The 14,961-nt window shown below is 67.8% G+C and overlaps 1 protein-coding gene across 3 annotated transcripts in view; it reads right to left on the bottom strand.

Annotated features, from left to right (window-relative positions):
- Positions 1–14,961, bottom strand: part of DNMT3A (DNA methyltransferase 3 alpha) — a 35,021-nt gene that overhangs the window by 3,561 nt on the left and 16,499 nt on the right. For 2 of the 3 annotated variants that reach the window (XM_066180194.1, XM_066180195.1), the window contains exons 4-15: positions 13,864–14,191; positions 11,066–11,112; positions 10,132–10,278; positions 5,173–5,388; positions 4,935–5,093; positions 4,744–4,851; positions 3,812–3,968; positions 3,496–3,648; positions 3,268–3,312; positions 2,789–2,868; positions 2,580–2,692; positions 190–373 (exon numbers count right to left, since the gene is read on the bottom strand). In XM_066180194.1, coding sequence (XP_066036291.1) covers positions 190–373; positions 2,580–2,692; positions 2,789–2,868; positions 3,268–3,312; positions 3,496–3,648; positions 3,812–3,968; positions 4,744–4,851; positions 4,935–5,093; positions 5,173–5,388; positions 10,132–10,278; positions 11,066–11,112; positions 13,864–14,191 — 1,737 coding nt within the window. The remainder of the gene's footprint in view (positions 1–189; positions 374–2,579; positions 2,693–2,788; positions 2,869–3,267; positions 3,313–3,495; positions 3,649–3,811; positions 3,969–4,743; positions 4,852–4,934; positions 5,094–5,172; positions 5,389–10,131; positions 10,279–11,065; positions 11,113–13,863; positions 14,192–14,961) is intronic. The other variant, XM_066180196.1, reaches the window with a different exon arrangement.

Below are 14,961 nucleotides of genomic sequence, written 5' to 3'. Positions count from 1 at the left end.
GGGACAGCAGGGAGGGGATGGGGGCAGCAGGGAGGGGATAGGGGCAGTAGGGAGGGGATGGGGGCAGCAGGGACAGGCTGGGGGGCAGCAGGGACGGGGCTGGGGACAGCAGGGACAGGGATGGGGGCAGCAGGGAGGGGATAGGGGCAGTAGGGAGGGGATGGGGGGCAGCAGGGACGGGGCACTCACAAACTCCTGGTCGTGGTTGTTGGCGAAGAACATCTGCAGGCGCGAGGGCCAGTCCTCCCGCCGCCGCAGCAGCCCGTAGACGCCCTTGTGGCCGCACATGTAGCAGTTCCAGGGGTCCTCCTTGATGGCCGCCTGCGCTGCCCCCGGGCCCACCAGCAGGTCCACGCACTCCACACAGAAGCACCTGGCGCAGGTGGGAGCCGGGGTCAGCAGCGGGGCTCGTGCCAGGGCGGTGACACCACCGGGATCCACCCAGCTCCAGCCGGAGTGTCACCCGCTGGGGTCCCACGGATCTGCCCACACACAGCCGCGGTCCGTGGCCTTTCCCAGGCATGGCCCCAGCCCCAGGGCACGCCTGTGGCATCACCAAAACCTCAGCACCTCAAACCAGAACTGGCATCACCCCAAACCCCACGGCAGGCCTGTGGCATCACCAAAACCTCAGCACCTCAAACCAGAACTGGCATCACCCCAAACCCCACGGCAGGCCTGTGGCATCGCCAAAACCTCATCACTTCAAACCAGAACTGGCACTGCCCCAAACCCCACGGCAGGCCTGTGGCATCACCAAAACCTCATCACTTCAAACCAGGACCGGCATTGCCCCAAACCCCACGGCAGGCCTGTGGCATCACCAAAACCTCATCACTTCAAACCAGGACCGGCATTGCCCCAAACCCCACGGCAGGCCTGTGGCATCACCAAAAGCCTCAACATGAAAACCTCAATCCCACGGCAGACCTGGGACACCAGCAGAACTACGGAGCTCCACAGCAGCACTAGAGCATTGCCAGAACCTCCCCCAGCCCTGCAGCATCTTGTCACTGCCAAAATCTCCAAAGCCCTGGACTGGCGTCACCCAAAACTCCATGGCAGGACCACGCCACGTCCAGTCTAGGGCATTACCAAACCTTCCCCCAACCCCACAAACTGAGGCACCACCAAAACGTCCCAGTCTCAAATCACAGCTGGCATCACCCAATCCCCATGGCAGGACTATGGTGGCATCACCAAGACTTCCCAGCTCCATCCAGGCAGGACCAGGGCACTGCCAAAACTCCCACAATCCCACACCTGGACCACAACATCACCAAAACCTCCCAACCCTACACACGAGGACTGTGGCGTCAATAAACTATCCCAGTCCCAAACCAGGACTGGCATCGCCAACAGGCCACGGCAGGAATGTGGCTCCATGAAAATCTTTCCAGTCCTGTACTGGGACATCACAAATCCTCCCAAACCAGGACTGGCATCGCGGAATTCCTACACCGGGACTGAAGCACCACCAGAATTCCCCACGCCAGGTCTGTGGCACTGCCAAAACCTCTCTAGCTCCACACGAGGGCTGAGGCATCACAAAATATCCCAGCCTGGTGCTGAGGCGAATAGACCTGGGCCGGGCAGTGGGTCTGAAACGCAGACTGAGCTGCAGAGGTTGAGCTGAGGTGAACTGCTGAGCTTTGGAATGCCGAGGAGGACGAGGAAGGGTGACCCGGCCCGGGGAACAGACACAGTGCCACAGCAGGGGTCGGGATAAGGTAACAAAGGAGATAAAGAGAGCTGCCTGCCAGCCAGGCGCAAGGATGAGCTGAGGAGCCTGGAGGAACGGTGAGACTTGTAGGGGGGGACACGGAGAGGATAAAACCGAGGGGTTCTTTGGCTGGGATCCCTCCTCGGCGGCACCGTTTGTATCTCTGTGCCGGAAATGAACGGCTTCACTCAACAGGACACGTGAGACCGCCGTTGGAAACCTGGGCTCTGACTGGGCATGGGGCTCCGGGGGTCACACCGGGAGTGTCACAGCCCCGGAGGAACAGGAATGCTCCGACTGGGACGCTTCCTTAATGACATCACCCAACAACTTCCACACCAGGCCTTGGCATCACCAGAACCGCACACAGGACTGGCATCACCGACCACGGTGGTGGGACATCAAAGCCCCACACAGGGATGGTGGCACCACCAGAACCTCCCAGTGCCACGCCAGCTCTGGCATCACCATACCCGCCTGCTCCTGTGCCACAGACCACGGCATCGCCAAAACATCCCAGCCCCGAACAGGACCGGCACCGCTGAACTCCTGTGCCAAGGCTGTGGCATCACCAAACCTTCCCAGGCCCCGACCGAGACTGGGACATCAGCAAACCTCCCCAGTGCCACACCAGGACCGGCATCACCAAAACCACGTGGCAAGAACGTGGCAACACCAAATTTGCCCAGCCTCGTGGCAGACAGGAGAGGGGCCCCAGCAAAAGATGCCTGGTTCTCCCCCAGCCCCGTGGCACACCCAGCCCCACACCTGCAGCCCCCCTGCCCCACACCTGCAGCCCCTCTGCCCCACACCTGCAGCCCCCCAGCCCCACACCTGCAGCCCCCCAGCCCCACACCTGCAGCAGTTGTTGTTGCCGCACATGAGCACCTCGCGGCCGCCGCAGCAGATGGTGCAGTAGGACTGGTACCCATCGTCGTCGTACTGGTAGGCGCACTCCAGAAAGCAGTTCTGGGGACAGCCAGGGTGTCACTGCGGGGACACTGGGGACCCCGGGACAGGCCGGGGCAGCCTGTGACACCCCCCTGGCCCGGCAGCACACCGTACCTTGCAGTTTTGGCACATGCCCCCGATGAACAGAGGGTGCTCCAGGGTGACGTTGAGGCTGCCGCAGGAGATGCAGATGTCTGGGGGAGAAGGGGACACGTCACCCTGGCACCCCAGCCCAGCGTGGGGACACCCCGACCCCTGCCCTGCAGCCCCCAGGACACACTCACCCCGTGCTGGGGTCACACCAGAGCTGGGGACCAGCCCCGGGAGCAGCAGGCAGGACTCCCACTGCCCTCCAGCCCCAGGCAGTGTCCTGGGGATCCCTGCCACCACCCAGGGTGGGCCGCTGCCACATCACAGCTGCTGTCCCTGCTGCCAGCCGGGCTGAGGGGGGTGGGACAAGCCTGGCCTTCCCTCCTTGAGCTGCCCCCACACCCCTGTGTGCCCCTCTGCCCCAAGATGCCCAGGCAGGGAGGGACAGACCCCCAGGCCAGCCCATAGCGTGGGTGCAGGACGCGCCCCAGCCCCACACTCACCTTCGATGTTCCTGCACTTCTGCCGGACCTCGTACACCAGCCGCTCTGGGGGAGGAGTGGGGTCAGGGTTAGGGTCAGTCCCCTCGTGTGTGGGGTGAAGGGAGGGAAGGACCCCGGGGGGGAGAAGCCTGGAGCAGCTCTTGTCCCCTCACCCCCACAGTGAGCCTGGCCAAACCCCCCCGAGAGAGGAGTGGGGGGCACGGGGGCACCTCCAGCCCCCGGGGGTACCTCGGGTGCGCTCGTCGATGATCTCCTTGACCTTGGGCTTCTCCTGGGTTGTGCTTTTCCGGGGTTTTTTGGCGGGTGGGGGCGGTGCGTAGGCGGCTGCTTCGGGCTCCACCCACATCTCCGTGTAAACTTCTTTGTAGGGGTTCCTCTCCTCTGCGGGACCGGGGGGGCGTCAGCGGGGTCCTCCCATCAAATCCCACCGCCAGGGTCCCCCCAGCAGGGTCCCAACCCCCCTGGGACATCCCAGCCCACAGGCCCGTCCCTCCCAGAGCTGAGTGTCCCCAGAGCCCCCTGGGGAAGTGTCCCAGGGCCTCACCTTCGGGGGGCTCCAGCCCCTTGGGGCCGGAGGGCTGGAAGCCGCCCAGGGCCCACTCGATCATCTGCTTGTTCTGGATCTCCACCACCTTGGACGTGTCCGTCTCGTCGTTCTCGGGGCACGCGGGGAAGATCTTCCCGGCCCGGCTGCTGGCCACCTGCAGGGGTACAGGTGTCACCCACCCCACGGGGGCGTCCCCAACCTCGGGCCACCCCGGCTGCTCCCACACTGCCCAACCAGGCAGGCCCTGGCCTCGGGGCAACCTACATGGTCAGGAACCTCCACAAGAGACCCCCAGCACTGCTGAGAGCCCCCAAAGCCCAGATTCCCCCCTGAAAGACCCCCCCAGCAGTGCTGAGAGCCCCCAGAGCCCAGATTCCCCCCTGAGAGACCCCCCCAGCAGTGCTGAGAGCTCCCAGAGCCCAGATTCCCCCCTGAGAGACCCCCCCAGCAGTGCTGAGAGCCCCCAGAGCCCAGATTCCCCCCTGAAAGACCCCCCCAGCAGTGCTGAGAGCCCCCAGAGCCCAGATTCCCCCCTGAGAGACCCCCCCAGCAGTGCTGAGAGCTCCCAGAGCCCAGATTCCCCCCTGAAAGACCCCCCCAGCAGTGCTGAGAGCCCCCAGAGCCCAGATTCCCCCCTGAAAGACCCCCCCAGCAGTGCTGAGAGCCCCCAGAGCCCAGATTCCCCCCTGAAAGACCCCCCCAGCAGTGCTGAGAGATGCCCTGAAGGGCGTGAGCCGCAGAGACCCCCAGAACCCCTCACACCTCTGCCTGGGACTTCCTTAGAGAGTGCCCCACAAATGTTCTTAGGGGTCCCCCAGACCCCCATGCCTTCTTAGAGACCCCCAGGTGGGGCCAGAGGGGAGGCAGGGCCGGGTCCTGGCAGGGTGGAGAGGCAGCTGCTGCTGGCCCCGGGACGCGTCCCCGCTCACCTGCAGCACCTCGTAGATGGCCTTGCGGTACATGGGCTGCTTGTTGTAGGTGGCCTGGTGGAAGGCGCTGGCAAAGGAGCTCAGGGGCAGCAGCTTCTCCACGCACACCTGGGGACGGGACGGGACGGGAGGCGGCCGTGGGGACACACCCGGGGCAGGGCTCCCGCGTGTCCCCCCCGGGCGTCACTTACCACCGAGAACTTGCCGTCGCCGAACCACATGACCCAGCGGGTGCCCTCGGCGGCGCGGCTGCGGCCGGTCATCCACCAGGACACGATGCGGCCGGGCCACCACGAGAAGCCGCGCAGCTTGCCCCACACCAGCTCGCCGATGCCGAACCCGCGCCCGTCCTGCGGGGGGATCCCGGCGGGGGTCACACGGGGCTCACAGCGGGGCCCGGCCCCGCGGCGGCCCCGGCCCTGCCCTCACCTCGTACTCGGGCTCGTCGTCGGCCGACTTGGAGGCGTTCTTGTCGCCGGCGTCGGCCACGGCGGGCTCGGGCGTGGTGGCCACGCTGGGCGAGGCGGGGTCGGTGGGCTGCTGCGGGGCGGGCGGCGGGCTGGCCTCCTCCTCCTTCTGCGCCTCGGCCCGCGCCGGCTCCTCCACCACGTTCATCACGGCGATCACCTTGGCCTTCTTCTCCGCCTGCGGGGGGCACGGGCCGTGGCACCGGGACACGGCGGGGACACGGCGGGCGGCAGGGCATCGCCCCAGAGGCCTGAGGGAGCCCGGCGGCACCCACCGCGGGGCCCGGGGGCCAGATGCCCTGCCTCAGTTTCCCCCTCCTGACCCCCAGAGCTTATCCCGGGAGCCCCGGGCCCCATCCTAGGACTCATCCCGGGACCCCCGGGGCGCATCCCGGTACCCTCTGTTCTTATCCCGGGACCCCCGGAGCGCATCCCGGTACCCTCTGTCCTTATCCCGGTACCCTCTGTCCTCATCCCGGGACCCCCGGAGAGCATCTCGGTACCCTCTGTCCTCATCCCGGGACTCCCGGGGCGCATCCCGGTACCCTCTGTCCTCATCCCGGGACTCCCGGGGCGCATCCCGGTACCCTCTGTCCTCATCCCGGGACTCCCGGGGCGCATCCCGGTACCCTCTGTCCATATCCCGGGACCCCCGGGGCGCATCCCGGTACCCTCTGTCCATATCCCGGGACCCCCGGAGCGCATACCGGTGCCCTCTGTCCTTATCCCGGGACCCCCGGAGCGCATACCGGTACCCTCTGTCCTCATCCCGGGACTCCCGGAGCTCACCCCCGTCGATGTCACCCTCTTCGGGTCCCCCCCCTCGGGCCTCCCCGTCCCCGGCCGGATCTCCCCGCGCGGCCCGGGCGCTCCGGCCGGCGGTGATCTCAGTCCCGGTCCCGGTCCCGGTCCCGGTCCCGGTCACGTACCCGCGGGGACCGGCCGGGCCCGGGCCGGGGCGGAACGCACGGAGCCGGAACGCGCGGAGCCGGCCGGGCCGGTGCGGGTCAGCCCGGCGGCCCTTTGTCTGGGCTCCGGGTCACGTGGTGCCTCCCGGCCCGGCTGGTTGGCTGCGGCGGGGGGGCGGGGGGGGGGGCGCGCGGGGGGCACGGGCCGGACCGGGACCGAAGGGGAACCGAAGGGGCCCGAGCGGAACCGAACGGAACCGAAAGGGCCCCAGCAGAACCGGAGTAACCGAGAGGAGTCCAAGAGACCCGAACGGCGCCCGGGCCGGACCCGAAGGGACCGGAGCGAAACCGAAGGCACCGGGTAGAACCGAAAGGACCGAAAAGAACCGAACGGAGCCGAGCGGAGCCGAGTGGAACGAAGGCAGCCGAGCGGCCTCCGGGACGGATCCGAGCGGTCCCCAGCAGAACCGAACGGTTCCGAGCAGAACCGAACGGAGCCGAGCGGACTGCCGGCACGGAACCAAACGGCCCCGAGCGATCCGGTCCGGTCCCGGTCCCGGTCCCGCTTTGCCCCATGTCCTCCCGGTCTCGGCCCCAGTCCCGGCGCTTCTCGCCCCAGCCCCGCTGTCCCGCCGCCGCCCCGGTCCCGGCCCGTCCCCCTCCCGGTACTCACGGGCCCGCGGCCGTGCTCCGGTCCGGGCTGGGCTGCGCCTCACGCCGCGGGGCCGCTCCCGCCGCCTTTTGTCCCGGGGCCGCGGCCCCCCGGCCTTTGTGCGGAGCGCCGGGACGGGGCGGGGGCGGCGGCGCCCCGGGGGCCTCGCCCCGCACGGCTGGAGCCGCCCCCGCCCCCCGCACCAGTGTCCCCAGTGCCACCAGTTGGGGACTGGGGGACACCGGCGCCGCTGCCGCGGTTCGGCCCGGCACGGCCGGACACTGGTGTGCGGTCACACTGCCCAGTGCGGACACTGGTGTGCGGTCACACTGCCCGGTTCAGCCCAGTACAGACACTCCGCCGCCCCAGTTCAGCCCAGTACAGACACTGGTGTGTGCTCACACTGCCTGGTTCAGCCCAGTACAGTCACTCGCCGCTCCAGTTCAGCCCAGAACAGACACTCGCCATCCCAGTTTAGCCCAGTACAGTCACTCGCCGCCCCAGTTCAGCCCAGAACAGACACTCGCCATCCCAGTTCAGCCCAGTACAGTCACTCGCCGCCCCAGTTCAGCCCAGTACAGACACTCGCTGTCCCAGTTCAGCCCAGTACAGACACTCTGCCGCCCCAGTTCAGCCCAGTACAGTCACTCGCTGTCCCAGTTCAGCCCAGTACAGATACTCGCCGTCCCAGTTCAGCCCGGTACGGACGGGACACGCTCGGGGTCCCTGCACCCCCCCGCCAGCCCGGGGGTCCCCGGGAGTCCCCGGTGTCCGGGGGTCCCACAGCGCGGTGGCTCCGGGACCCCTCTGTGTGCAGACGGGGACAAAGGGGTGGGTGGTGTCACCCCGGGGGACAGCGGGTCCCCTGCCCTGCCACCCCCCGCTCGGGGGTCCCCGGGCCACCACCTCATGCCGGGACTCGGAGGGACCCCAAGGGAACCTGAGCACGGCGGTGCCCCAATGCCACCCTCTGGGTGCCCTCCGAGTGACAGTGGGGTGACAGCAGGGACACTCCGCTTCCTCCAGCGCAGCTCGGGCTTTGGGGACCTGGATGTTTGGGGACACGAGTGGCCCTGGGCCAAGGGACACGAGGTGGGTGACACTCGGGGTGTCCTGGGGCAGGGTCACAGCAGGACCTCGTGTCCCCCCCCACTGAGCGCTGGTCCCGCCGGGGCCCCGCTCTGCCCGGGGGGACAGGAAATGTCCCATCGCCGGTCGTTAAGGAACATCGGCTGAATATCCCCGTTGGACAATTGTCCCAAGCGATCCCTGCCCTGGGGCCACCGGCAGCTCTGCCAGCCCCGTCCGCCCCCACCCCCGCCCTCATCCTCAGCTCCATCGCCGATCCCCGTCCTTGCCTCACCCCCACCCTCATCTCCATCTTCATTCCACCTGCATTCCCACCCCCATCCCCTGCCACGTCCCCATTCCATCCCCCATCCCCATTCCCTGTCCTTGTCCCACCCCCTCATCTCCATCGTTATCGTCTTCCTCATCCCATCTCCATTCCATTCCATTCCATTCCATTCCATTCCATTCCATTCCATTCCATTCCATTCCATTCCATTCCATTCCATTCCATTCCATTCCATCCCATCCCATCCCATCCCATCCCATCCCATCCCATTCCATCCCATTCCATCCTCAGCCACCGTTCCTGCCTCATCCCCGTCCCACTCCCCCCTTCATCCTTTGCCATCCCCATCTCCTTTATCTTCATCCCAACCCCATGCTCCATCCTCATCTCCACAGCTGGCACAGGGTGGGGGGTCCCAGCCTAAGGGGTCCCAGCGTGGACATGAGAGTGCCAGCACCTGCCCGTGATGTCCCTGTCACCACGCTGGCCCCAGGTGTCCCTGTCACCATGCTGACCCTGGGTGTCCCTGTCCCTGTGCCAGCTGCACCCCTCAGAGGCTGAGGGGATGAGGAAGAGGAGGGCACGCTGGAGGGGGCTGGGTTGTCCCTGTGCCCACCGCAGCGGGGCTGGTGACCCCAGCTGGGACAGACAGTGGGGAGTGTCCCCAAAGTGGGACATGGGGCACAGAGGGGGCGGCCCCAGCACCAGCCAGGGATGGGAGCAGCTGTGAATGGTCACTGGGCCACCAGCCAGCTCTGCTCCCCAAAAATCACGGCCCAGAAGTGACCAACGACAGGGTTGGGGACCTGCGTGGTTTGGGGAGCTCCATCGAGAGGAGCTTGCCAGTGCCAAAAGTCTGGTGAGATGGGGCAGGACGTGGGGGCTGTGCCTGGGGACGCCTTCCAGGAGGAGGGAGGGGGTCACGCCCTGTGCCCTGTGGGACATTGTGAATGTCCCAGCTGTGCCCCGTGTCCCCTGGGGACACTGTGGCCGGATCAGCTATGCCCTGTGCCCCACAGGCATGACCTGTTATAAATAGTGCCAAGGAGGCGGCACAAGGGGACACACGGCCAGGGAGACCTGCTGGCAGTGGGGGACGATGCTGAGAATGGGGTCAGGGGGTGCGATGGGGACCCCGGGGCGCCCGCAGAGCCCCTGTCCCTGCTGGCCACGAGCAGCCGCCGGCACCGCGGCCACTCTGTGCCTCCTGCCAGGAGCCGGGCTGTGTCACACACCGGGCCCCCGGGAAACCGACGGGAACGGGTGGCACATTCCACGGGACAAGGGAAACCAGTGGGAATGAGCAGCACATCCCACGGGATAAGGGAAACTAGTGGGACAAGGGAAACCAGAGGGACAAGGGAAAGCGGCAGAAACCGGCGGCACATCCTAGGGAACAAGGGAAACCAGCGGGAATGGGCGGCACATCCCATGGGACAAGGGAAACCAGAGGGACAAGGGAAACTGGCAGGAACGGGCGGCACATCCTAGAGGACACGGGAAACCAGCGGGAACAGGCGGCACATCCCATGGGACAAGGGAAACCAGAGGGACAAGGGAAACTGGCAGGAACGGGCGGCACATCCTAGAGGACACGGGAAACCAGCGGGAACAGGCGGCACATCCCATGGGACAAGGGAAACCAGAGGGACAAGGGAAACTGGCAGGAACGGGCGGCACATCCTAGAGGACAAGGGAAACCAGTGGGAACGGGCAGCACATCCCATGGGACAAGGACGGCCCCGCTGCCCATGGCTGCCCGCACACCAGCCCCGAGCGAGGGTGGCCCCGGGGGTGAGGAGCGGAGCCGTGGCCATGGGGTGCCAGCGGGGCAGTGACACCACCAGCAGCAGGAAGCACCCCCTGCACCAGCCCCGGGGCACGGCCACACGTGTGCCACGCATACCCCGTGTGCCCACCCGAGCCCCCCGTGTGCCCCGGCCCGGGCTCGGTGCCACCGACGCTCCTGCCCTGTGCCCACCCCCCGCCGGCCCTAGCCCTCACCTCCCGCTTCCAGCGTGCCAGCCACTCGTCCCGCTTCCTCTTGCTGATGTAGTAGGGGTCCCCGGCCTGGAAGGTGTGCCGCTGCATGGGCCGCTGCCGCAGGCTGGACTCCCAGCCCAGCCCGCCGCGGAGCCGCCCGCGCGAGCCCTGCGCCGAGAGAGAGAGAGAGAGCGGGGTCAGGCTGGGCTTGGGGACAGCACAGGGGACGCAGCGGAGCTGCCCAGGGGGAGATGGGCAAGGGGGCACCGCCTGGCTGGGCACAGTGTGCACAGGAACGTGGCCTGGCCCGTGTGTGCGCCAGGACCTGACATCCTGAGGTTTGATACTGGGGAGGAATTGTTCCCCGTGGGGCAGTGACGCCCTGGCACGGGGTGCCCAGAGACCCTGTGGCTGCCCCATCCCTGGGAGCGTTCCAGGGCACACTGGACAGGCCTTGGGGCAGCCTGGTCTGGTGGAAGGGGTCCCTGCCCATGGATGAACTTTGAGGTCCCTTCCAGCCCAAGCCAGTCTGGGATACAATGACCTGGATGCCATGGCGTCACACCACGCCCAGCTGCACCTCGGTGAGCATGGATCCACCCCAAAGCAGATCTGACACCCTGCGCCCAGAGAACTGAGGGAACCCAGGGGAGGTGAGGGGTCAGCCTGGGCAGGCACCCTCCCATGCAGGGCTGGAGGGGGGTCACCCAGGTGCCACCTGGTGCCCAGCACAGCAACCAGTGCTGCCCGGTGTCTGGCTGTGTCGTGGCGTGGGAGGCCAGCAGGAACCCCATCCTGTGGGAACGTGGGCCCTGCTGCTCCCCCATGGCCACTGGTGCCGAGGGAGCAGGGGGAGATGGTGCCCGTGGGCACGAGGAGCACTGCATTGGCTGGTGGGCTGCGGGGCCGTGCCCCTCCCCTGGGCACAGCCTTGCAGGGTCCAGGCCGTACTTGCCTCCATTTTCAGGGTGTCGAAGTTGTTTTCCTCCTTCTCGTCCTTGCCTGCACACGGAACAGAGAGCGGCCGTCAGGCGGTGTGGGGCCACGCGGGGCCGGGACCCCGCAGGGCGAGGGGGCCCACCCAGGACTCCAGGGGGGAGATGGAGCCCACCCAGCCCCTCCAGGAGCCCCCCCTGTGCCGGGCCCGGGGTGCTCCCGGGTGGGTGCTGCTTCCGTGCCGCTGCTGGTGGCCCGGCAGGGTTTGGGGGTCTGGGGCAGTGACCCCCCCCCGGGGCAGGGGAAGCGGCGCAGCCCCGCTGCTTCCTGTGCTCTCGGCACATCCGCGCCGCAGGTCGTGCCGAGGCGCTGCCAGGAAAGCGGCTAAAAATAACCCCGGGCGTTTCGGGGGGTGAGAACCGCCGGGGGAGCGGGGTGGGTGCAGGGGGGGCGGGGGTCCCACCCGTGTGACACCGGGACGCTTCCCTGCAGCGGATCCAGCCCCCCCACGGCAGCTGGAGCCCCCCAGAGCAGCAAGGCCTGAGTAGGACATCAGGGGACATGGGGGAACGAGGGAGTGTTTGGGACAGGGGGGGACATTGCAGGGTGGTGTGGCACACTGCAGGACACTGGGATGGCAGGGGACACCTTGGGACGCTGGGGAACAGCAGTGTGTGTGTGTCCCCCAGCTATGCCCAGGCATCCATCCCATCCTGCCGGTGCTGCCCGCAGCCACAGGGATCTCAGCTGGGGAAACTGAGGCACGGGAGAGGGGGCCTGGCCTGTTCTGAGATGCTGGTCCCCCCTGTCGCTGCGACTGGTCAAACCGGGGGGCACTGACTGAAGTGGGGATTTCACCGCAGGCACGGGATCCCCGCCGAGCCCCGGCCGGGAGGGACGGAGGGAGGAGCAGGGGAGGGTCCGGCAGGAGCCGAGCCCGGCGCTGGAAGGTGCCGGTGACCCCGGCACGGGCTGGGAGCGCCGGGAGCGGCTCCTTGCGGGAGGGACCGAGCTCCCGGCAGCGTCACGGCTCCCCCGGGCCCTCCCGGGCACCGCTCCCACCCCACTCCCGGCGTGTCCGGCCGCCCCGGGCCCGCAGCAGCCGCCGCCGGGGCGGCCCCGGCGCTCCCCGCTCCCCCCGGCCGCGGCTGCGGCGCTCCCGCGGCTGCGCCTCGTGACTGCGGCAGCATCTGCAGCGTGCGGCTCATCCAGCCAGCCAGCCGAGCCTGCCCCTTCCAGCTCCGTGTCTGCCCCTTCCAGCTCCATCCCTGCCTGCCCCAGCCGAGCCTGCCCCTTCCAGCTCCGTGTCTGCCCCTTCCAGCTCCATCCCTGCCTGCCCCAGCCGAGCCTGCCCCTTCCAGCTCCATCCCTGCCTGCCCCAGCCGAGCCTGCCCCTTCCAGCTCCATCCCTGCCTGCCCCAGCCGAGCCTGCCCCTTCCAGCTCCGTGTCTGCCCCTTCCAGCTCCATCCCTGCCTGCCCCAGCCGAGCCTGCCCCTTCCAGCTCCATCCCTGCCTGCCCCAGCCGAGCCTGCCCCTTCCAGCTCTATGTCTGCCCCTTCCAGCTCCATGTCTGCCCCTTCCAGCTCCATGCCTGCCTCTTCCAGCTCCATCCCTGCCCCTTCCAGTTCCAAGTCTGCCCCTTCCAGCTCCATGCCTGCCCCTTCCAGCTCCATGTCTGCCCCTTCCAGCTCCATGTCTGCCTCTTCCAGCTCCATGTCTGCCTCTTCCAGTTCCATCCCTGCCTCTTCCAGCCACCCCTGCCTCTTCCAGCTCCATCCCAGCTCTCCCATGTCCACCCCGGACCCTCCCTGGCACCAGCAGTGGCTCAGCATGGCCAGCCAACCTCTGTGATGATTCCATTGAGGAAGGCCCAAGCGCCAGAGCTGGGAATGCTGAGAGGGGAGTCTCGAGGTCCAGAGGGACCCTCTAGGGTCCAGCCTGTGCCGTGGCCTCTGATCCTGTCCCTGGGCACCCCGGGGTCACCTGCAGCCCCTCTCCAGACGTGTCACAGCCCGGGGGGATCCCCGGGGTCACCTGCAGCCCCTCTCCAGACGTGTCACAGCCCGGGGGGATCCCCGGCGTCACCTGCAGCCCCTCTCCAGGCGTGTCACAGCCCGGGGGCATCCCCGGGGTCCCCTGCAGCCCCTCTCCAGGCGTGTCACAGCCCGGGGGCATCCCCGGGGTCACCTGCAGACCCTCTCCAGGCGTGTCACAGCCCGGGGCCATCCCCGGGGCCCATTCTGCTCGGGGCTGAGCAGCCACAGCTCCCTCAGCCTGACCCCAGCAGAGATGCTCCAGCCCTGCAGCGTCACAGGGTGCTCGGCGGGCTCTCCCCAGCTTGTCCCTGTCCCTCTCTGTGTCCTGAGGAGCCGGCGCTGGGCCTGGTGCTGTGGGGTGGCTGCACTACCTGGGCACCTCCTGGCATGGCCCAGAAATGCCCCGGGACCGCCAGTGCTGAGCTGTGCTGAGCCGGGTGCTGGGAGCGTCCCCTGAGCACGGCGCCGGCCCCTCTGCCCCCTGAGCCGGCACCTCCCGTGGCCCCAGCACGGGCAGGGCTGCCACGGCGAGCTCTCCCAGGCGGGCAGGGCTGCGCTGGCACCGCGGGGCACCGAGCACAAGGCCTGGTGTCCCTGCTCCTGCTCTCAGGGACATGGGACAAGCACGTGGGCACGGCTCCTCCACCCCAAATCCCACACGGCATGGAGGGGCTCAGCCCTTCCTCCTCCTCCTCCTCCTGCCCAGCCCAGAGCCCTCGCGGAGCAGCCCGGTGAGGATCCCTGGGTGGTGCTGGCAGCCCCCCAGCGCTGAGCTCTTACTTTTCTCTGTGGTGGCCTCCAGGAGTTTCCTCCTCCCGCGTTTCTTCTGGGGGTCGGAAGGGGCCAGCTCACCCTCATCGGCCGGGGCGTCCAGGCCCTCCTTGGGGGTGCAGCGGCCGTTCTCCAGCGCCCGGCCCGTCTCTCCGTCCGCCAGGCTCTCCGTCTCGTCCTCCTCGGGCCGGCCGCCCTTGGGGCTCCCTCCGGCCTCCTCGGCGTCGCCCTCCACGTCCCCGTTGGGCAGCGGCTCGGCGGGACTGGCCTCGGGGCAGGGCGGGGGGCACTTGGGGACGGCCGCCGTGTCTTTGGGGGTGTCACTGCTCTCTGCCTGCTGAGAGGGGGGGAAGGAGCTGCGGTTGGTGCTGGTGGAGGCGGGGGGACAGCAGACCCTGAAAAGTCGCAGTCTCGCCTCCTGCACGCCGGGTGTGACAGCCTGCTGAGGGGACCCTCGGGACCAGGACACGGTGTCACAGCACCCTCAGGGCCAGGACACGTCGATGTGACACCCTCGTGACCGGGACACCCCACCATGGCACTCTCAGGACCGGAACACACAGGGGTGTGTGACACCCTCATGACCAGGACACATGTCACCGCACCCTGAGGACATGGACAGAGTGACAGGACACCTTTGGGACAACGACAAATGCTGTGACGTCCTCAGGACCATAACGAAAGGTGACACACCACGAGGATCAGGACATGGAGCCACAGAACGCTCAGGACCAGGACACAGGGACATGACAACTTCAGAGCAAGGTGCCACAACTCTGGGGACAGGACATGGGGCCATGGTGCCATCTGGACCAGAACACGCTGGGATGTGCCCCCCGTGGGCAGAGGGGACACTGGCACTGCCCATCCTGCCTGGTGCACCTGTGCCACCACACTGGGGTGAGAGGGCAGCAAGGGGACAGCAAGGGGGCAGCAAGGGGACAGCAAGAGGGCCCCTTGTTGTGGCCCATTCCCACTGGTGTGGGCACATGGGACAGGGGTGTGTGTTAGGGACAGGCCGAGCCAGGCCCTGTGATAACTTCATCACACACACGTGTGCAGGTGTGTGTGACAGGTGTGTGTGTGACAGGTGTGTGTGTGACAGAG

This window comes from Chamaea fasciata, unplaced genomic scaffold (genome assembly GCF_029207755.1).
Source record: "Chamaea fasciata isolate MVZ Bird 193981 ecotype frontalis unplaced genomic scaffold, bChaFas1.0.hap1 SCAF_3, whole genome shotgun sequence".
Taxonomy (NCBI): Eukaryota; Metazoa; Chordata; class Aves; order Passeriformes; family Sylviidae; genus Chamaea; species Chamaea fasciata.
The sequence above is the reverse complement of the archived record's forward strand: the minus strand, read 5'-3'. Positions and strand labels throughout refer to the sequence as shown.